This window comes from Chlamydotis macqueenii, chromosome 5 (assembly GCF_036417535.1).
Source record: "Chlamydotis macqueenii isolate bChlMac1 chromosome 5, bChlMac1.mat, whole genome shotgun sequence".
Lineage (NCBI taxonomy): Eukaryota > Metazoa > Chordata > Aves > Otidiformes > Otididae > Chlamydotis > Chlamydotis macqueenii.
Window position 1 is genome coordinate 63,371,989 of NC_141560.1, and position 23,511 is coordinate 63,395,499.

Here is a 23,511-nt window from a genome sequence, read left to right on the forward strand (position 1 = left end):
TTGTGGGCAAATGAGAAAAGTAGTAATTTGTTTTTATATCTCACAACAAGCAATTACTGAAAAACATCACGTAATTAAAAAAAAGCAGTAACTTGTCATGCAATTTTTGAAGACAGATCCTCTTTGAATCCCCCACAACTAGCATCAGGTGGCTAAATTAGTGACAAAACAAAACTTGATCGTTTCAAAATACTGAAAGGGAAATGTTGCTAAATAAGAGAAAGATGATTAATAAATTACTCAGGACTGAAATCTCTACTTCATAATGTGATCTGTAGTCACATGATTTGATTACTAACCTTCTATAAAGACTGCTTCATACATTTTTTTTTTTTTTAACAAGAATTTCTAGCTTTATTGAGTTACCTAGGAAACTTTTTTTAAATCTAAGAACAAAAGCCTGGAACTCTTCATTATGCTGAACATGAGACTTTATGCTAAAATACGTACTTTGTACCAATCCTCATAGCAACCAAAGAGATAGTGGTTTTTAACACTGATTAACTAATGACAGTTTTTAGAAGATGAGAGGCATGCAAACATGGCTGACTTTAGAAAAAGAAAACCATTAGTAACACCATGCATTTTGCACTTGCAGCTTTGGTATTAATGAAAAAAGATGGGAAACCTCAACCCAGTTAAACAGGGGTTTTTTCACCCAAACTGAGACAGAACACATGCAAACAAAGCCCCTTTTTTCCACACATATCTAGGCTCAGTCGATGTTGGATTGACCACCTGCACAGTGTAGCTGCCCACGGTCGTGGCACGTTTGAATCGCCTTCCTTGCTGATGGGACATCATAAACAGCGGGGCCAAACGCTGCTCCATTAACCTCGCAAAGCTCTGATTGTTCAGTCCCAGTAACGCAATGTCAACCCCTTGAATAACTGTGGGAATGGAGAAAATCACATATCAGCACATTTTAGATGGACAAATGAAGTAACGCGTGGTCTGCAGGGCAGTTTGGGACAGGGATGTACTGACTAGATTAGAATAAAAAATAACTGGACATAATTACACCCCCTCAGAAATTCCCAGCAGGGATATAATGTGCTTCTGTTTCAGCTCCTGCACTGTTGTTCCCTGATAATGTCAATGATGTGTCAGAATAAAATCCTCCAAAAACAGTCTTAGGCCCTCAGTTTACCAAAATGGCTCCAGCAAGCACCTAATCTATGATCTTCAATGTAAAAAGTAAGGGAAAACCTATCTGAGAGCTGCCAGTTTTCACGCTTATCGTCAGATGCTCCTGTTAACTAAACGACAGTTTTTCATCCAGCAGTTCTGAATTCTGAAGTTAGAATTTTGTCAGTTTGACTCAGTTTGAAACAAAATGCCATATGGTTGAGAGCACTAAAAACTAAGTAAACATTTCCTAAGTAAAAATTAATGTAAAATTTAAAAGACACTGACTTTCCATAAAGTTCAAATAAGTGATATTGCATGCTAATTTCATTCATACAAATATATGATTTTTCAATATTATTTTTTAAAAAAATCTTTTGGGACCACTAAGATTTTTTTTTTAAAAAACACTGCTTACATTGTAATTTCAATAATACTCCACTACAGCAAGTGCACAAATCTATTTCATGTCAGGCTCGTTTTCTCTTGCTCTCCTGAGCAGTAAACAATTCCAGGTACAGACGCACCTATTAGAAAGGCTTTAGTATCATAGAATCACAGAACACTTTGGGTTGGAAGGGACCTTTAAAAGTCATCTAGTCCAACCCCCCTGCAAAGAGCAGGGACATCTCCAACCACATCAGGTTGCTCAGAGCCTCATCCAACCTGGCCTTGAATGTTTCCAGTGATGGGGCATCAACCACCACTCCGGGCAACCTGTTCCAATGTTTCCTTACCTTCATTGTAAAAAAAAATTCTTCCTCTTGTCTAATCTAAATCTACCCTCTTTTAGTATCTACTCACTCAAAGATATCTGGGGAAAGGGTCTCTTCTTGACAGTTATCACTTCTAAAGTCAAAATGATTGTGAATGAGAACGTGATACCAGTGAAATGACTGTGATAAAACAAGTATTGTGAAGCCCAATAGCATTCTCTGCACCTTCTTTTCCACCAACAGAAAGTTATGTGCTTAATGGTTCAGATGAAGGATGCAAAAATTCCTGGACCCAGACAGAGTCAGCAAATCACAAACTTCCGCAGTTTAACAGAGCGCCTTTCTTCCTGGATTATGTCTACAAACCTGTTTTGATTTCAGATTTAAATCCAAGTTCCAGGGGGGTGGGAGAAGCTTATTTGCATTTTAAAACTCTGAGAAGATAATACTGCTCTCAGAAGTGCTTAAACCAAAGTGGCATAAACTCTGACATGAGTGTTGGACACAGGAGATGTCTCTGTTCAAGATGATGAATCACAGTTATGCCCCAGAGTAACGTTAAATACATTTGCCCACTTGAATGCAAGAGGAAGGTTCAGTGGGCAGCCACTTACTTCTGTGTAAAATTACTGCACCAATGTGTTTATATAATCAAGCACTAAAAATTATTTTCTGAAGTGCATGGAAGAGCAAAGGAGATTAAAATGTACCTGTTATCACCCAGTAGTCTCTAGTTGACTCTGAGACATCAAGGTTTGGATACTCCAAAGCTTTAAAATAAAAGTTGAAATTATGTCATCATATTCCAACATCATACACATTATATGTCCCAAAACTATTTGGTTAACCAGAAAGTGGCAAATAAATTTGAACTATAGCCCAAGAGGAGAGCTGGAGGCAGAATTTTCAGGATTGCAATCTTTCTTCTGTCTGAAAAAGGACATCAGGTGCAACCAGTACAGGTGCTGCCATACAAAGTGGAACACACATCTTCTGTTGTCAAAATATTGGCTGGTACATTGTCTGGGGCAAAGCACATTATTGCCCATTAGTAAAAATTATATATAATATGGACATGTTTATGTTATATACATTTCTGCTGCTTTCTCTCTGAGAGTAATCCCCTGGGGAAAACAAGATTACATTCTATGGTGATTCTGTGATTTAATCCTTACTTAACCCAGACCACTATTTTAACCTAAAATAATACTAAAATAAACCAAGATCAGATTCCACCAGTCACAGAGTGTAGTTCCACACGAATTACAAACGAGACTAAGGAAACTGTGAGCACACCTTAGACTGTGGTACTCCCACTCTGCACCATTTAAGGTATTACTATCATATGTGTTTACATCTGTGAAAAACTGATGTTTGCCGTTCTGATGCCTTTTGTTAGCTTTCCCATCTCCAAAGCGCATTAGGCTGTAAAGTTCAATATGCTGCTAATTCATTATACAGCTCAGCATTTTTTCAATAGATTTATGCAACACAGAAAGCATTAATACTTGGAACTTAATTCAGAAAATATCCATGCCTTGCATGTTGATACACTGCTATTGAGTTACCTTGATTTTTAAATTCCAGAATGGCTCAAAATAGTAAACAATGTAAAGCATCTGATTATGTACAGTAACTGCTTTTGGGGAGGGATTTCAGAGTGTGTCCTGAGCTGTGCATTTCCGTGACAGACTGTGAAGACTCTGGAGGAGCCCCTGGACCCTACTGGGAAATAACACACTCCGAGAACAGCAGCGGTGTTTGATAAACTGAAACTGCACTGCCACATAAATAAGCATCGAACGCTTTTCAAAGTACACATTTGCACAAGACACGCTATCAGTCTGGAGCCATAAACACTACGTGCACATTAAGTTCATGAGTTTGCAACATACCTGCTGTGCTGGGAATAAAACCAAGATCTCCAAAATGAAATATAAGCCATTAGTTGTTAAAGGACCGCCAGCTAAAGACTTTATCGGGTCAGTTCATCATGTGCGGGGATCAGCGGGAGAACTGCGATACCACACGAGAGACTTGCTGTGTGACAAACAGCTTTCACAGCTCCCAACTACCAAGCCTATGCCTGTATTGCCTTTGTGAGAAGCACCATAACAGTTTTTCTATGCAACAGGTCAGACACTTGAACCAAGCGCAGGCATCATCAAAACTTCCTCAGGCTTTCTCCTTGTGCTCCTGGATGCCCCGCAAAGACAAGTCCTGCACACAGGGCACTTTTTGGACAGGATCATCCACTAGCCACGAAAACGCAGAAGCCTGTCTCATGATGAATGGTGCCCATCCCTTTCTATGTCCTCACACACACCTTTGTCAACAGCCTCCCTCCATCTCCCCATGTCTTGATGAAAACACAAGCGTACCCTGAGATGTGGCTCCTACCCTGTGATGAAAAGTCCAATTCAGAAGTACACCAACGTAGTGCAAGAGCTCATCATCAGGCAGCTTCACCTATTTGTTTGCAAATATCCAATTTAGACAAGTAACGCCTCCAAGAATAAGACACGCTCCTTCTTTTTCGAGGATTTGCAGAGTCACCAGCGTTAGCTGTGATCCCTGCCTGCCTCGCACCGGAGAGCGACCGCTTACCCCACAGCAGAGTGCTCGTTCGGCAAGTAACTGGTGCAGAATTGCACAAGGTAATTGCAAACAGTCCAACAGCATCCAAGTGCTGTTGGACTATTGGCAAATAAAATGGACCGACAGAACGTAATTTGTGTTTTCCCCAGTGCTCACTTTCCAGCAGCCCGGTTCTGCTTTTTCTTAGAATCAGAAAATGAACAAGTACCTTAATAATTTCATTTAAAGCTACAAATCCCCTCAGTTCAGTGTTCTGATCATAAAGATGTATTTGGCTCTATCCTCACGTGCCAAATAATTTTAATACTTGTGAAATGAAAAATTACAAATTACTCCATCACTGGTGTAGCCTTATCAGTGAGTCTGACAGTTACCAGAAGCTTAACAAGATCTTTCCTGGTATTTGAGCACAGCATTTCAAATTTAACAAGCATCTCGTGAAGATTTACATGCAGTGAGATCAGCTGAAAGCTGCCCTTCCCTAACCAGAGTCCATCACCACACACAGACATACCCACTTTGTCCCTGCCTCCTCTCACTTCCAGTGAACTCTGATCTCCAGTGAAGGGATAAGCTGGCTCTACAGTGAGCTTATTTTCACATACTAAGCTTAATAAGTAGATTAAACAGAAATCCCCATAATCAAATGTCTTGTCCCTTCATTCATTTTAGGGAAATTAGCATGCAGTTAGAGAGCAGATACGCTGCACAGGCTGCCAGACACACAACTTTCCCTTCCTCTCTGTACCTCTGAAAATTTAAATACAAGCAAACTATTGACACTGAAGTGCTCAGACCACTTGTTAAGCTGAGGACGAAGTTCAGCAAATATACCAACAACTTTTTAAACAGAGAAGTGTAGATTGAGCTCACCCACTCCCCAAACACGCACCCAAAGCGCGCAGCCCAGCCCTGCGACTGAAGCAAGCACCGGGGGTGAGTCTTCCACCAAAGGAAAGGGCTACGCTGAAAATGAACTTTATGTGCTGTGCTAAGTTTTCCTGAAATGGAGAATTGAGGAAGTTTCATGGATTGTTTTACATAAAACTACAATTTTATTTTGTTTGGAACCTGGTATGGGTATTTTTTAATTAACAACAGCATATATGTGTTTTTCACAATTATCTGACAGTGTTTCCAGCAGCTGAAGTAAACACTTAACTCAGAACCCTGCCCTACCTAATCCCTCCCATCTTTTTTTTTTTTTCCTTTAAGAAAAAAAAAAATGTTTAAAAAGCAGTCAGCAAAAAAAACCCCTACAATCTGTGGGCTTATGGTGCTTGCAAAGCCAAAGCCCGACACTGGCTAATTAAAGGAGCCACGTGCTGGGAAGCGCGTACTTACATTCTGCAATGGTGAGAGGCGGGTAGGTGAGATAGAAACCCACCAGCTCTGCTGACAGTTGATTAAGGAGGTTGCTGGAAACAGTGCCATTTAGAGTTGTGCTTTGATTGTTCACTACGTAAAACAGAGTGACAGCTTGGGAGACATTGGAGGTGTTCAAAATCTGAAACAGAGGTAAAGAAATAATGTATAGTTGTGTTTCAGCTCAGCTGGAAAAAAAGAAAAAATAAAAACAAACACCAACAAAAACCACAGTGCAAACAAACTGGGAAGAAGTTAAGTTGAACAATGGATTAGATACAGCTCACTCAGCATGAGTATGTAAAACAGTTGTGATACTTTAATTCCTGCTTTAGCACATGTGGAGTTACTGGAGGACAGCAGCAGTCAGAAAAGGTGCAGTCAGGACTGAAAATATTTTTCCCCGTTTTTTACCAGGAAATGTAAGATGAGGGAGAGGATGCTTATCAGAAAGAAAAAACATTCAGTATTGGATGCAGAGGAATTAGGCCTGTATGTCTTGCTCTCTTTGCTGCCTTCTTGGTGCAGTTATCCAGACCCACACCTTTTCCATATGAAATAAAGTGATACCATGTCTCTTCTGTTCCTAGCATCGTATGATCACTGGCTCTCCTCCTCATGTTAGCTCTATGTCAGTCTCTTCCTGGGCCCAAATCTGATCACTGTATTTAAGGAACAATTCTATTTGTTGAGTACTGGATCAGATCCTCAAACATCAGTTTCAGGCAGGAAGCAGATAGGCAAAGTTGGGGCAGGAACAGAAAAAACATGTTTTCTCAGAAAACTCATGCCCGAGGACAAGAGGGATATTTTTTGACTACTGATACTGTAGGTAGGGCTGACAGCATTCATGAATGTTATTTAAATACCCTGGTTTTATGATTTGGATCACTAAGTAAAAATATAAAACACAGTATAATAAAAGCATGAGAAGAAGAGTTTGAGGCCAGGCTAAAGGTCTGCCCAGCTGAGGTCCACTCACAGACGGCCGGCAGCAGGTGGTTGAAGAACAAGCACAGGGCAGGAGGAGAGCGCTTTTTTCTGCAGTGTAAGGTTAGCCCACAGCTATGATCTGAGCCATAAATTACATGCTTGGGTTTAAAAAGGGTTGATGACTTTTTATTTTATATGTTTGGCCAATTGCTTTTTGTAACTTTCATGTCTTTTCTCCAGTTACATCTGGTTATCTTCAAGATCTAATTACCCACTCTCTGAAAGGATTCGTTTTTTCATTTAAACCTGAGTAGTTCTGTTATGGGAAACTCTAAAGGATCACTCCTGATTCACTACACCATTCATGGTCAGAGAACCACGGCCAATTTAATTTCTCCTTGCGTAGAAGTTGTTTCATGCCTTCTACCCATGTTGCTGCCATTCTCTCTATTCTTGTAGTGCAGCAATGCCTTTCTGAATCAGCTCCGCCTGCTCCCAGACTGTTCCTCAGTTTGTAATTAATCTAAAACACTCAGTACTATTTTCTGTTGCACTGACTTAATCTTTTGCATGGTACTGGAATAATTTCAGAAAAAATGTACCATGAAGATCACACCCTTGAGCATACTGCAGGAGGTCATCTCTTGCCACGCACTCTTCTGCCTCTCCGAGTTCCTCCAGTTTGAACACAAGCTCACAAAAGACAGTACTAAATAAGCAGAGATCTGCTGATCATTTTTCTCCTCCTGATAAGCTACGTGCAAATTGTTCTGAGGAGCTCAAGTCCATACATGGAGTTTTATCACATGTCAAATAAATATCATAATATCACCCAGAGGATAAGTTATTTATTCCTAAAGTATTGCACAGAGCATAAGGCTGTTGATTAAGCATACAGAGTTCTGCAAAAATCAGGCCCTTAGTAATGAATTTAGGTCTGCGAGCGTGGGACTGGAATGCACACAAAAAAAGAAAGAAATATATTCCATTAGCTTAGATCTTACAAACATCTATGCGTGACACTGTCTTGATACCTGAATAGCCTTGCTAAGAGCAACTAGTGTGTCAGAATAACATATTCAGTAAAAATATAAATTTGGAAAAATATTTTTTTACATATGTATTTTTATTTGAATTTCACTTAAATGATTTAACTGCAAACAGTAAAATTCGAATTCATTAAAATAATAGTAACAATCTTGTATGAATCATGCATTTAAAAGTTCTCCTGCAATAAATAAAACAATCTTATTTCATATAAAAGCATAAACTTACTTCCATAGTGGCTATCAAAGACATTCTGTTGAAATACAAGCATACACACAGGAAAGAATAACCCAGAGAGTCTGGCAACAGGCACTGGCAAAGCACACAGCATTGTACCTGAACTGTTAAGTTGTTGCTGGTGTTTAAGACCTTTCGTTCAGCATCCTGAAACGCTCTCTGTAACCGTTGCTCCATGGTCTGAACAAACTTGCATGACTGTATGTTGTCTGTTTGACCTACAAACTGCAGCTCTGGAAAAGGAACAAGGTATTTGTATGTGGACAAAATATTCTTGGTTGCATAATTTCTGTAATGTCTAACAGCAAGATAATCAATTCACAAATTAAGCAGGTGAAAATAATGCCATATAAGATCAGTTTATATCATTCAAATGCTGCACTAAACTAGCCTTAATTAAGACAAAATGTGAGAATTAAATTGCATTATTAGAGCTGATACTCTCCACAAACAAATAGAGGTTGTTTCTGCAGTGATATATAACATGGTAAGACGAGCTCACTGTACAAATATTTACTCACAGCCAAGCAGTAACTGAAATAATTCTCAAACACAAGTTATACTCTTAAATCTTGCAGGTCATTTCCTCCTGCAAGACCTGCTCAATCACAATATTGATTCTCATTCTGTTTGTGCTAGGAAACACATCCTTAACTGGGTAATTGCAGTATATGTATATAAACATGTAAGCCCACACATAAGAAATCTTTTTACAACAGAACATGTTTTACAGCACTGTCTGCCCCCTCGGAGCTGATAGGGTTCTGCTGCACTGCAACTGCTCTGTGCTGATGCTTGCTACAGAACAGAGGGGTTGCACAGCCACCCTGGGTCCGACAGCTGGGACCCGCATCAAATCCTGTGGGTCCAGCCAGAACCATATATACATATATCACATCGTCACGCTTCTCATCTGATCGTCTTCAAAAGAAATGCACTGGGTTACTGCACAACCCCTCCATTAAAGTCCATTTTAATAAAACGTCAAGCATATTGGTGTGACTCATCCCCAAAGCTATGCCGCTTCATTTCACAGCAGTGCCAACAGAGGTGACAGCAGAGCATCATGCGGGACAGGGATGCACACAAAGCATCCCTGCCTGCACCAGGAAAATCAACACATGAAAGCAAAGCAGAGCTTGTCCTGCTGCTGCGCTAGGAGCAAGGGCTGAGGCAGGATGGCAGAGGGAAGGAGGACCATCGCCCCTGCGCACTGAACCAGTAACACACACACACACACACCCCCAGCGCAGGCACGCAGGACCTCACTCACCTGTTTTCAGCTGGAAGTGGTACGCGGGAAGGGGCTTCCACGGCAGGGCCAGTGCCGCGACAGACTGGAGATGCGGTACATGCTGCTTTATGTCTGCTGTGGCATTGCTAACACCGTAAGCAAGAAGCCTTTCAATTACAGCAGCTGGCATAAAAACCAGTCTGCCCCGTGTAACATAGTAACCAACGGTTACATTATTTGACTGCTCCAGGATTTCAACCTAAAACACACAGGGAAACATATTTTTCAAATTTTGTTTGCAGTTCAACCACTATTTGATGGGACTTCTCATCCTGAATAGAGCTCCCTTGCAGGGTTTTTATCCTGTAATCCTCTCTAAACCCTACAGAACCAGTTAGTGTCATACCAGACACCGTATTAGCAGAACTGCTCAGGGAGTAGTTCAGATCCAGCCCATGTAAATCGTGCTCCGAACTGAAGCAGTGCAGCATTGCTACCACAGCTCACACGGCTCTAATTTAGACTGGGGCTTCATTAATGTATAGGCACTGGGACATTTTACTTACAAAGGTTAAAATACAGAGGATCCAGAGAACATCCAACTCCTACATCGTACCTGAAGTTCACTGACTTTGTGCAGTTGTCTGTCATTACAGTTTTGGAGACAGATTTTTGAAAGACAAAAGTTTCCAATATTTGGTTCTTCAACCTCAACTGTCTCTTCTATACTATTTTTCCTGTACTGTCGCAGATGTTTAAGCTATCACCTCTATTAGTAGAAATGACAGGCCATAAGAATGAACACACTGTGAGCCAAAACATGGGTTGACTTTTACCTCATGTTTAGGTAAAACCTTTTACCTAGCTGGTTTCCTCTGTTAGAAAAAGGCAGCTTCTCTCAGGTTTACAAGAAGTTGTGAGAATAAGTCTGACAGTTTTCATTGCTGCTCCTGAGACTCAGGAATATACAATTCCCAAACTCACTAACATCATCCAAACTTGCAGCAATAGAGCATGGGGACAAAAGTCAACCTGATGCTCTCTATTTTGAGCAAAATTACTTTTCTCCTTCCCTGTGGCTTGGTGAATATAACCCATAACATCCTTGGAGTCAGCACAAACCCCAGACTAAGCGCAGGGAACCTGTGTTGCAGAGAAGAGTGCCCCAGCGATCCAGCTAAGGCTGCTCTGGCACGCAGCAATGCAGAGCTTGCTGCTATTTAGCTGCAAAGCGATGAACGTGTCTCCCTCATTTATTTTCAATAAAACGTGCTTTCTCCCTGCTGGGGATTTTCATCCCTGTGGAATTGCACTTGTCAGGTGCTGGGTTTCCAAACCAGGGAGCGAACTGACAGCTGTGACACCTCATTTACCAGCCCTGCTCTTGCCATTGATCCAGGCTGAGCAGAGCAGCACTTGGCTGCCAGTGAACCAGAGTCCCTCCTGTGCTGCAGGGGGAGGAGGAAAGCGCTGTCAGTAGTTGTTTCCCAGAACAAACAAACAAACAAAAAAAATTACATTTCTCCCTTCCACATCTTCAAATAAAATGGCAAAAGCTTTGGAGCAGTCCTTATATTTCTGGAGCCCAGAGTTGGTGCCACCTATGCCTGCTTTTCATAGGAAAAGCTCAGTGCTCCTCTCCAAGAGCCTTCCTGCATCTAGAAAGTCCACCGGAGCTGCAGCCAGCTAGGATTCTCTTGGTGGGAGAGCTGTTTCATTGAGATCATGCAGGCAAGCCAAGCATGCTTACCTGAGCACTGACATTTTGGCTGAAAGCTTGTCTCAGCGCTTGATTGAGTCCTTTTCTCACACTCTCCTTGAAGGCATTGCTGATCAGCATCCTTCTTGTGTTCATAAATAGAACTGTGGAACAACAAAAGCCACATGTTGGTTTAATACATTCCCATGCTACTGCTTGCCTTTTTTTTTTTTTTTAATTGTTTTATGTTGAGCTAGCTGGGTGGAGATCATCAAAGCAGCAAGGACTCGCAGCAGCTCCAATGGGAGCAAGAAATGCAGGGGCTCAGCAGTGTCCTGGAGCTCCCTATTCACCCCACAGCAACAGCCCGTTGTTTCCAGAGTGTGGTCTAACAAATGCAATTTCTTTTGCAGCCACAAAAAGACTTTGCCATGCTGCCATTCTGAGCGAGGCCTGATGCCACTCCATTGCTTTCAGACAGACTGGTACAGCATTCCCAGGGCACTGTGCTGGCGCTGCGCAGGCAGCCCTACGTAAAGGACATGTGCTTCACACCTTCACAGCTGGCAGTAAGTAAACAAGGAAACGTGTTACTCCACTGCTACAATTATTTTCCATTTAGGAATTGTCTGTACACTTTCTTTATTAGCATTATCACCAGCTTTTTCTTTTTCTCTTACAATTTGCAGAAAGATTGTTATAGCTGCGCTTAAGTCCTTTCAATCATATACTGTATACAAGCTACTACTATCTTTAGAAATAGTTGTTGCACTCATCATGCTACTGATGTAGATATTTAGCACCTACTAAACACATATTAGGTCCCAAAGCTGCTTATTTCATAGTCCCCAGTATTATTCAGCTCTATACAAGGTCATAAACCCTTTTATGCAGCTATTCTGTGCTGAGATCTCCAAGATACACACATTTTCTGGCACTGTGGTGTGCTGCCATAAGGAGCGCATGTGAAGCCTGGGCGAGGGACCTCTCCAGACCCCTTTAGTTCAGAGTTCCTACACCTAAGGAAAAGCTGTCTGTGAAGAAAACAGCTAGAGCCAGAAGTGGTTCTGTTCACGTAGAAAGCTCAAAATCCTCTTGGTTTGAAGTGTACAACTCTAAATACTAAACACTATTTTCAAATGAATTTTTAATGATAGAATTAGGTGTTCATAGAAGAACAGAGTTAGGTATTCATAAGTAAACAGGGCCAAACGCTGACACAGGTCAGCGCACTGTCTTCTTCAGTGACACAGACTCCTTGATGCAAAGCAAGAACCAAACCATCATGTTATATGGGGCTGTCCCTCTGCAGAGGTGGTGGGATCAGCTAGATCCCTGCAGTGACCCACTGAACGTCAGACCACCTGGTCTCACTACCTCACCTGACACATTCATTGTGAAATCCAAGCGATGAATAAAGCTGATGCCATCCCTAGCAACCCTGCTTTTTTATCTGATTTGTCAGTGCAGCAGCCTGGACCTCAGATTAATCATTAATGCCCCCACCTCCTTTGACGCTTGAGTACATTGCCCACTCAGCACCAGTTGCCCCTCACAGACAAGCGAGGTCCTTTCAGCAAATCTGGTGGCCCCACGTACCTGTTTTAACCATAAGGTTCCTGGAGAGCCGGCAGTCCAGGGAAGGAGCTGCTGTCATGTTAGCAAAAGCGGCCGCTGCTGTGGTTTCGGGAGGAGCAGAGGTGTTTTCCACAGGAGTAAGGGGAAGCCTAGTTGTTTTCGCTGATGCTGTAACAGACGTCAAAGCTGCTGTAATTGTCAGTGGATATGGGGTTGACGTTTTGGTGATTTCTGAGCTTGGGAACTTCTGGGTGTCAGTTACTGTTGTTTCTATCTGCCTTGGTACATGTGCTGTGGGTGCAAGTGTGGAAACCGTGACCGTGCTGCTTTCAGGGGCTATAAGCACGGCTGTCGTGCCCATGGGTGACGCAGTTGTGGTTCTTGTTGCAAAAGGAAAATCTGTATGTGTTCCTACTGAGCTTAAATCCGATGCCAATTTTGTGGCAGTGTTATTTTTTGTTAGTGTCAGTATCGGTGTGCTTAAAGCCATCACAGATGGCAAAGGTGTATTTTCAGTGCCTAGAGAAAAGAAGGAAGAAGCTGGCACTGGTGAAGCTGGAGATGATTTTCTTGTTAGTGGTTTTGCTTCTGAAGTTCCTACTGTAGGTATTGCACCAGAAGATACTCCAGATAACACTGTAATGACAGAATGGGTAAAGTTGGTTGTTGACAAAAAAGGAGAAGTTAGTGGTGTTGGTGATGCATGGACAGAAGATATGATGACTGATTGCAGAGCACTGGTGGTAGGGGTTTGCAATGGGATGCCCTTGGTAGCTTTATTAGAGGTATTACTGGGAACTAGACTGTGTCTTGTAGCACTTGCATCCCACTCCTCCACACTAAACATAGCTGGATTTTTATCAGATGTAACCAAATAACCAGAGGACTCTAACTGGTCATCTGCAAATTCCAGCCAACTTCCAGAACCAATGTTGTAGTCTGTAACAAAACTGTGCAAGAGAGTCAAACTCGAAGGCTTGGTTAGAGGAAAGGGGGCCTCTGTTGGCAGTGTGCTGTGCATGGCACTGTCTTCATGGCTGGCTGAAAGAGTCAAGTTGCCAGCAAGCTGAAAAGCCAATGTTTGTGTTGTGCCTAAGGTTTTTTCCAGTAAAGTAATCTTTCCAGCATCAGTTGTTTGTGATTCTAGAGAGGTGGAGAAAGCACCTGTATCATTCACAGAAGGCAGATGTAAACGGAGAGGTGCTTCATAGTGTGTGTTGATATTAATGTCTCCAACAGTAAAGAAAGCACCAGCGTTTTCAGCTGTGCTTCCACGCTTTTTTTGCAGGGAGTCAGGCATTGTCAAAGTGGTAGCAAGGGACGAATACTGAACAGGGGATGTTTTCAGTGCAAATGCATCTATATCAAATTCTGGAAAACCATTTGACTTATTTCCAGCAAAGGGTGAATTTGAAATGTTTTGACTAGAGTTTGCATATGTATGGTTTGCTGGAGGGGTGGAAAAGAGTGGCTGCTTATTTGTATTCCTTTTCTTTTCCAGACTTGAAACTACCGAGTATGGTGCATGGTACTCGGTTTCCAACGGAGGGGTACTTGGAGGAACTCCTCTTGTCGCCATTTTTCCTGTAGTTTTTACCAAAGGAATATTACTGCCAGCTGAAGACAGCAATGCAGTACTGATCCATGTAGAAGCTGAACTTGCTACTTCAGCAGAGCTGACAGAATCTAAATTACTTTCAGAATCCACATTCGAAATCCCGGAAAAGCCAGAGCCGTGGCTGTCCATCACAGTTGTCATGGAAACAAGTGATGGCAGCATACCCCACACAGGAGGTACAACAGAGGCGAGCAGCTTTCTATCAACTGAAGGTAATGTCTGATCAGAGGTAAAATGATTTAAAGCTCTTGGAGGTGAATATTCTGCATGTGGGGTCACAACAGTGGGTACTCTCATATTTCTGTCCTCATTTGCAATTACATCTGGACTTTTGGCAGCACCAGGTGGAAGATAAACAGTCACAAAGGTATCAGGAGCAGATGTATTTGTGATAGCAGGTTCAAGTTTAGAAAGGCTTGTAGTGGAAGTAATTAACAGCCCTGCAGCTAGGTTAGGACTAGTCACGCCTGTTTCCAAAGTGCCTAGCATCTTTGATCCTTTGAGGAGTTTACTGGTTTGGATATCTGGAGAAACTTTGGAAAGCTGAGATCCATAAGGCAGAACACTATCAGCATTAAAGTTCACAGACATCTTTGCTGTCGCCCCTCTTGTGAAAGGTTGTTGAGCACTTCTTGCCACAGGAAAGCTATCAGAAGTTGGGAGCGTATGTGCAGAAGCAGTTGTCATTTGCACACCCTTTACCTGATAAGCTCGATCAGTCAGGTCTTCTTCAGAAGTCTGATTCAGAGCCACCACCGAGTGCCACAAGGAAACAGTCAAAGGGATTTGCAAAGTATCCACATCGGCTGCTGCCGTGCTGGGACTGTTTGTGCGTGCTGTCCTAGTAAAAGTATCATTTGTCTCACTTAGCAATGGAGACCTTGTGCCTGTTGAAGAGGAGTGTGTTGCATTTCTAAAGAGAAAATCTGTTTCGCTTCTAAATGCTCGTAGTGGCAGCACTGCATTGCGAGTGTGCTTTGCATCTGGAATAAGTGATTTTGGCAGTGAAAGGGAAGACATGCTCCCTGTTGAGCTGGAGACCTCAGCCAGGCTCTTGGAAGCTGATGATGTGAAAGGTGCACTGGTAGAGCCTGTAGTGCAATTAGTCAGTGCTGGAGAAGACTGAGGATTACTCATTTGGGGTACTAGATGTGGAGGACCCACAGGATGGAAGACTGATGTACGAACCTCTGCTTTATCCTGAAAAACTCGTGATGGTAGAGGAGCAATGTCACTATTTCTGTCAGTCAACACTGGTTTAAATGGCTGACTGTTTGATTTTACTCCAGTAGAAGATACATTATACATACTCTCATTAGGAAACCGTGACAGGCTTCTGGAAGTTACTGGCAGGGAAGACTGATATGTTTTTGACACAGGAATATCAGAGTATACAGACAAAAAAGAGGTCCTTTCTGAAGAAGACCCTTTTCCCACTCTTTCTGTGAACGCAAAGAGATTGAAAGGCATGGTACCCGTAAACAACTCAGGACCCTTTCTGTGATTCACCATACTGGAATTTACTACAGTAACCATGCTTAGAGGACTATTTCTGCTTTCACTAACCTGAAAGCTGGCTGAATCTGTATTGAAGAAACCTTCAGGATCTGCAGACAAAGGCACTTTGATGGGAAGTACAGCTGGTTTAGAAAAAATAATGGTATGAGGTGACTGAATTACGAATGAGGAGAATGATGGTGATGGAACAGCAGCAAGGATGTCTGATCCTGATGTGCTTTCTTTTGACATGGAGGGTGTTTCTAATGGTATTAGCTGAAATGGCACAGCTGTACTCAAACGTGTCACTGACGGTGTAGTGGACAATGTGGCAAACATACCAAGTTGAGGCAAACCTGATACAGCAGCTATTTCATCTGCATCTTGAGATGAAGACCTCAGAGGCGACTCAGCTGAAACTTCAGCAGGTTCCTGGGATGCACTGTTTCCACTGCCTTGATAAAGGGTGGGCAACAGATGAGTTTGATCTAAAGTCCTGGTACGTGTGCCAGTCAGTGTTGTCTTAATCATCTGCAGCAAGTTTGCATTCTCCAAAGTCTGTCCCATAGAAATATCAGCTACTGAGGAAGTCTCAGTTTCTGTGGAAGGTCGTGTTGGTGATAGTATAGATCTCCAATTAGGAAAAGATCCTGTAGAAGGAGCAACGTTGATATGCCGTTGCCTGATGCCTGTAAAATAATAAGTAAAATGAGTATATTGTTCCCCAAAAGGAAGAGGAGTTGTCTTGTTGCAACAAATCATGACACAACACGCATTATGTTTAGTAAAATTAGGGAACTTTTGTTTTGTATTCAAAGAGAAAAAAATTAGAGAAAGTTAAAACCACCCCACAAAAAAAAAAAAAAAAAAAAAGAGTGAAGGCTACAATCTGATAGATTATAAACCCCCCAAGTAATTTTATCTGACAGAAGAATAAGGAAAGCTTCCTAGACCATACTATCTAGAAATACTACTTTTAACTAGGATGGTTCAACCTACTAAAAGACACTTTCTTAAGCTTGGAATAATTCTTGAGGTTATCATCAGTCACCCTGTGTCAAAATATTATGTGAGAAGATGGGTTTAGAAGCAGTGTAGAAAGGGAATGGATTTTGACAACCAAGCTTCACTGACTTGGCATGCAGTCTGACACGGGAATAGAGTCAGCATTGGCTGGGTTCCTGCAAGATGCATCTGGAGGTGTTCATCTTGCCAGTTCTAATAATGCATGCAATTATAGACACAAAAGGAAGAAAATAAAAGAGGGATGAACATGAGGAAAGGGGGATAAGATCCAAAACAAATTAGGAAATTAAACTCCTTTTTTGATATGTGCAGATGTACAACACATCATTTCAAACACCAGCTTACTCTACATTCAACACCATAATGTTCCTAGGCTTTGTTTTCTCAAAATGATTACAGTTATTCTAAAATTGTAGCATGGGAAATCTCACATTTTTACTAATTTAAAGATTAAGATTCACTCAAGAGTAAAATTTAAGGGTTGTTTTTTTTTTTTCCCCTACCCGCCCCCACCAAGATAATGGACTAAAACTCAGTACTGGCACTGGATACCACATCAAGCTGTGCCCCTTGCACAGCTAAACAGGGGCACAATACGGAGCCAGTCCCTGCCCTCCACCTCCAGCGCATCTGGATCAGACACAGAGGATGCCAACCTCCTCCATACCCATAATGGCATGGAAGAGTAAGCAGGGGCAGACCTTCAAACACGTAATTATAAATGGACATGAGTTCTAGCCACCAACAAACCCAAAGGTCAGAGCCAACAGCATTGAAGGGGATCAGCCTGCACAAAGAGGGGCCGGCAGCAGAACACTACACAATGCAAGAGAGGAAAATGGGTCATGCTGCACCTATTTAAAGCCAAGTTTCTTTCTTGTGATGCCCTTGTGCTACACCGCCCATCATCCATATGCGCAGGCCAAAGCAGATGATTAGACTAGCTCCTTCGGGCTCCTGTGTGCATTCAACAGGAACATGCTGGAATTATGTTCAGCATGGCATTTTCACTCTATAAATAAAAACAACCCACAAAAAAAAAACCCCAAACAAACAAATCTTAGATTTTCCATTTTATCCCTAAATTTAAGAGTTTTAGCCATGGTGAAGAATGGCCATTATTATCTTTCCTCCACTGAAATGCACAAATGAATACAGAATCCAGAAACAGGTCTTTTCAGGGGAGCAGCTCCAGGATGGATAACAAAACAGAGCTCTGTCCTTCTAGTAACTAAAAAAAGCCCCCAGACCTTTCACTTAACATAGGTTAATTTGCACACTAGTATTTTGGAGAAAAGCAAAGGTAGGCAGGCACAGGGCTACCTACAGCAACAAGAGATAAGCAGGCAAAGGGCAAACCCAATCAGCTTTTATGAAGTTGCACCAGAAGATCAGCCGGCTGGACAGGAGGCTGCAGAGTCCACCAAGGAACCTGACCCACCAGCACAAAAGTAATGCTTTTGTATTTGCACCATGGCTGCTGATGTGTCATTGGACCTGAGACCTAAGTGAGTGGTGTGGCCTAATTTCTGACGTTCTACATGCTCCACCATATGCTGGGAGGCACACTGTGACTTAGACTGTGTTTTGGTGGCTTTTCCTTCCCTGGTACAGTCAGGCAGCTTTTTAACAGAAGGTAGGAAAGAAGACTACATGTATTTTGCTCAACTCTAACGGATTCAAATATATGCTTGAAATTAAGAACAAGATGACATGCTTTGCAAAAATCAGGCCTTAGGCAACCTGCAGCTTAAATTTCTGTGAGGTCATCTCTGCTGATGAAGTCATAATTATCTGATCTGTTACATCACAAACTGTGTTACATCACACCTCTGAACTGAAATGTGGTGCTGAAAAGTGAATGCAAAGCCTTCACATGTGATTTCATCTAGCACTTATCAAATGCAAGTCCTAAATGGGAATTAAACAAGTCAATGGTTTCTTGCTTTCTAAAACAGCAAAACCTGTCAACATCAATCCGCACAGAGTCTGCGCCACTCTTCAAATATTTCTTCACACTTTGGTTTAATGACAATGATTACAAGCAGAGAGACAATATAAACCTGAAAAAGTGTTGAACTGATGTTACCACATTTTGACAAGAAGTAAAGGAAAGCTCAAATAATGCAAAGAAGATAAATCACTAAATAAAAATGTCTTCTAACCACTGCTTAATTCTAATTCTTCAGCTCTTGTTTCTTCCATTCCATACCAACTGTCAACTTTTTTCTTTACTTCCATTAATGAAGTAAAGCTCTTGAGCAACTGAAGGTTAAAAAAAACAATACAATGCTGGTATTCCAGTGCCATAAATTTAATTGCATTCTACCTTTATGGAAAGATACTGACTATCAGCACCTATTTCAAACTTCTCCCATAAATCCAACATCCTGGTAGTGACTGGACACAGCACACAAAAGGCAAAAATCAAGAAGTCCATGTACTGGGAGAATAATGAAGTACATACTTTTCACTTGATAATTGATGGGATGATATCAACAACTACACATCCTTATCAAAAAACTGTGCAAACCAAGACGGTATCATGGAGAAAAAGGCAGACATGGGAAAACACTTCATTTCTACATCTATCAACAGCTGAAAACACTTGATAAAAGGAGAATGCAACCAATCCAAACCAACATGAATGTCACAATGAGAAAACCATCCTGCATACATTGTGCGCTGAGCCATTGCTTATACATACCAGTAGCTGTTTCTCACATTTCAGGATTACCTGTTATTCTTTCATACTTCAGGTTATTGACTAACTACCATCTCCAACAAGCCTAAAACCCATTTAACAGTAACCTCATTACAACAATCATCATTGATTAGGGATTCTTCCATTTGCAATAATGAGAAACATCTCCAATATGCCACAGCAGGAAGTTAAAAATTCATCTAGTTTAGAGAAAAATCACAGCTTTATCATTTTTAAGATGATTTGTGCACACCTAAAGGAGTAAGAGGTATCGAAGAGCAGAGGTGACCAAGAGGAAGATCAACATCTCTTCCCACCTCACCTCCACTAAAGTAAAAGGGATGGCAATGGGGAGCACATTAGCATATGAATTCTGTGCCTGTCTAAAGGTTGAAGATGATGCATATGCCTAATCAATGAGTGACAGTAAAAAAGGACAATGAAGTTGTGCACCTCTGGAGCAACAAGTCTCACTTATCATCCAACTTCTGCTACTGCTCCCAAGACACCACAGTTGCATGTTGGTCTTCACAAAGACTTGTTTATTTCTAGTGAGACAACAAATTGGAAAGCAAATCTGCCCTGGAAAAAGTAGCAGCTAACAAAAATGCCTGTCTATTTGCCATGCCAATAGAATATCTCAATTTGGAAGGGATTCATAAGATCATCGAGTCCAACTCCCTGCTTCTTGGAGGCCTACCTAAAACTAAACCATATGACTAAGAACATTGTCCAGATGATCCTTGAACTCTGACAGGCTTGGTGCCATGAACCACTTCCCTGGGGAGCCTGTTCCAGTGACCGACCACCCTCTCAATGAAGAACCTTTTCCCAATGGCCAATCTGAACATCCCCTGATGCAGCTTCATTCCATTTCCTTGTGTCTTATCGCTGGTCACCAGAGAGGAGATCAGCACCTCCCTCTCCACTGCTCTCCTTGAGGAAGCTGTAGACTGCGATGAGGTCATCCCTCAGCCTTCTCTTCTGCAAGGTGAACAAACTGAGTGACCTCAGCTACTCCTAGTAAATCTTGCCCTCGAGGCCTTTCACCATCTTGGTTGCCCTCCTCTGGACACTCTCATAGTCTGATGTCCCCTTTAAATCAAGGTGCCCAAAACTGCATACAGTACTTGAAGTGGGGCTACACCAGTGCAGTATACAAAGAGATCAAATTGCTTATCTGGGTTGCTGATATTTAAAAACATGGTCCTGTTTGCTTTATGCCATAAGGCAGTAAAGATCTGTGACATGCAACACGAGCATTCTGTGGACGTCACAGCACATACTCTCTCGTCTGTCCTGCCTGCCTGCTGGTAGGCAATCAGCAAGAGGAGCAGCCATGGAGAAACCTGTAGGACCCCAACAGCAGAGCTCCTCTCAGGACAGATGAGTATCTGTTGGTTAATGTGCTCACAAAATGAATTCATCTCCAATTGAATTAAAACCAAAAAAACACAACCAAAAACCCAAAACAACCCACAACAGTCAGGATTCAAACATTTCCCTCCACAAAAAGGCTAAAAAAAAAAAGTTTGACAACCTCAACTGAGTAACAGTCTACAACTCTACTGAAGGAAATAAAATGGCTATCCAGAGTTTCCTTCACACTGCCATGGCAGATGACAAATACCATTTTACCACTTTTGAGTCATTACGAAAGATCAGCTCAAAGGTATCTTCAAATGACAGAAGACTTTTGTTGTCTTGACTTCCACTTCATTATTCACAGATCATCTGTGTTAGTAACATTTAAGAGTGAAGCTGATTAAAAGGACATTTGAAAATTTTATTGTATGACTGACCAAGACATCCTCCCATGATAAGTCAAGTACATATCTTTTCATGACCTTCAGCATATTGAAAATAGGATTTCAATCCTCAAATGAATTTGCTTTAATCATTAATTTCTGAGACAAAAAAAAAATGACTAAAATTAATTCACAACTGCTATTAACTCTTGTAAAGGCTAAAGTTTAATAATACAACAGTATCTACGCACGAGTAACTAGAGCCATCTAAAGCACAGAAGAAATCCAAACATTAAATTACACAAGCAATCTGGATTTTATACAGGTCTAAATCAATCAGCCCGAAAGCAAAGTGATTCCAAAGGGAACTCAAAATAAAATCAACACCTCCCCTCAAAAAAAAAAAAAAAAAACAAAAAAAAAAACCCACCCCAGCTTGTCCAAAACACAATTACTTCAAACATATAAAAAAATAACAGCCTGCTTACAAGATAAGTACTGTTGAGAGTGACCATTTGCCACCTTACTCCAGTCTACCCAGAAATAGATAGCACTGTCCTAGGGCTGCATCACCTCTTAAAAACAATGCCACTATTATATCAAAAAAGCATCTTTTTTCCCCCTTCTCACAAGTATGAAGTTTCCTGCTTATTATTGTTTTACCATGAGAGGCTGAGGGATCAAAGATGAGATGCGACCCATATGGGATACACTAGGGAAATAAACAGAAGAATCCCTGTTACACCAGTGGGAAAAGGCACCACCCTACCCAAAAAGTTATACAGTTTACTTCCACTGTTGGAGGACATTAAGCCTACGCAGGCTGATGTTAGCATCAACATGCACGTTATCTGAGCTACCCCATAGTTTCAAAAAAAATCTATTTTTTTTTATTCTTGAATAGTTCACATTTGGAGAAATGGCACAAGGAATACAGATTTCATGGGTCAAAGGATATGAAATATGCTACCAATAATGCACAAGTACTCAGTAAAGCGTTTATAAAAATGTAGCATACCAAAATTTTATTGTTACTCGCTGTGCAGGATGGTAAAACTTAATTATGCCCTCATAATATCTGTTATTCCAGCCTTCCTTTGATGAAATTATTACATCACAACTTGTGCATGCTACACATCTGACCTTTGGCACCATTCCACAAAGACATTTGCAGCTTAATTTCACACCTTTGGCATATCGTTTAACCCAGAAGTCATTTCTAGCCAAGTCAAAAAGCCTACGTATAAATAACACGTACTGAGCCCTGGTTCACACGCCCTGTTTCTGCAGTGGCTGTGGTTTGGCTTTTCCCCCAGAGGAACCCACCCAGAGGGATTTCCAAGCTCAGTCAGGTCACTGGAAGGGAGAGCACGCAAATACATGCATTCTTCTCAGCTGCAAACCCACGGGTACCACAGCAGGAAGGGATGGTGGAGAGACGGGGAAAACTGCTTCCTTGCGATCGCACCAGCTTTCTCAAAAAGCAGAGGTAAATAAACCAGCAAAACAAGTCCTGTTCTCGGGTCTCCTTTGATATCAATTTCTTCATGCAGACTATGATAAAAGTTTACAGTAATTCAGTAGACTGATTCTCACATTCAATTGAGTTGTAATTTTTCTCAAATTAGATATTGACCTTCCAGATCCAAAATTCTGACCTCGAGGATTAAAACACAGATCCTCTTACAAGCACCTGAGCTTGTTTCACATCCTAGCCTCTACGCACTTGTAAGACTCAACAACTACAAGAGCCAGTCAATAAAAACAATCACCATGTCCCCTAAAAAAGCCTTCATCTCAATGATCCTAGAAAATGACACCTAAAAACTATTCTTAATTTACTTTTGACAACTAGGAAAAATATTTTGTCCCCAAACCACTGGAATTTGCCTAAATAAATTTTTCAGTGAGGTACTATATTGCACAAATTTTTCTTCTCAACAAAAAAAAAGTTTGGCGTTACAATAAATAAAAGAAAAAAAAAGTTTGGACACAGTATTGGGCCATCTCATCGCATGGCCATATTTTTGCCCATGTGAAAATCAAAGCAGCAATCTCTTCTGTTAGGAACATTTGTGCACCTTTCCCTTCCCCCACAGATTTCCCTTTGGGTACTACGGGAAATGCACCAGCAAAGCTACATTGAAGGCAACCTCTTCGCTATGAAAGGAAAAGAGGGCTGCAATGAAAATGTACCTCTCTCCTGCTTTCAACAGTGTCCTGCCTTCATTGCTTACCCAGCCCAAACATGAGCTGGCTGGGATTTGGGAGAGCACAGCCGAGCCTGCAAAGGCTTCATGGCTGTCATCAGCATCACTTCAGGAACCAACAGACTGGTGCGAGTTGTACCAAGTGCCAGCCTCGCCTGGGGGTAAAACGTGTC

The 23,511-nt window shown here is 41.6% G+C and overlaps 1 protein-coding gene across 2 annotated transcripts in view; it reads right to left on the minus strand.

Moving 5' to 3' along the window:
* The window catches only part of KIAA1549L (KIAA1549 like), a 77,425-nt gene extending 61,083 nt beyond the window's left edge, over positions 1-16,342 (minus strand). The window contains exons 1-8 of one of the 2 annotated variants that reach the window (XM_086749813.1): positions 15,992-16,342; positions 12,557-13,171; positions 11,009-11,121; positions 9,298-9,517; positions 8,124-8,257; positions 5,787-5,949; positions 2,555-2,614; positions 739-890 (exon numbers count right to left, since the gene is read on the minus strand). In XM_086749813.1, the coding sequence (XP_086605939.1) occupies positions 739-890; positions 2,555-2,614; positions 5,787-5,949; positions 8,124-8,257; positions 9,298-9,517; positions 11,009-11,121; positions 12,557-13,171; positions 15,992-16,217 (1,683 nt within the window). In that variant the 5' untranslated portion in view covers positions 16,218-16,342. Of the gene's footprint in view, positions 1-738; positions 891-2,554; positions 2,615-5,786; positions 5,950-8,123; positions 8,258-9,297; positions 9,518-11,008; positions 11,122-12,556; positions 14,295-15,991 lie in introns of those variants that run through there. The other variant, XM_086749812.1, reaches the window with a different exon arrangement.
* Between the last annotated feature and the right edge of the window lie 7,169 nt (positions 16,343-23,511).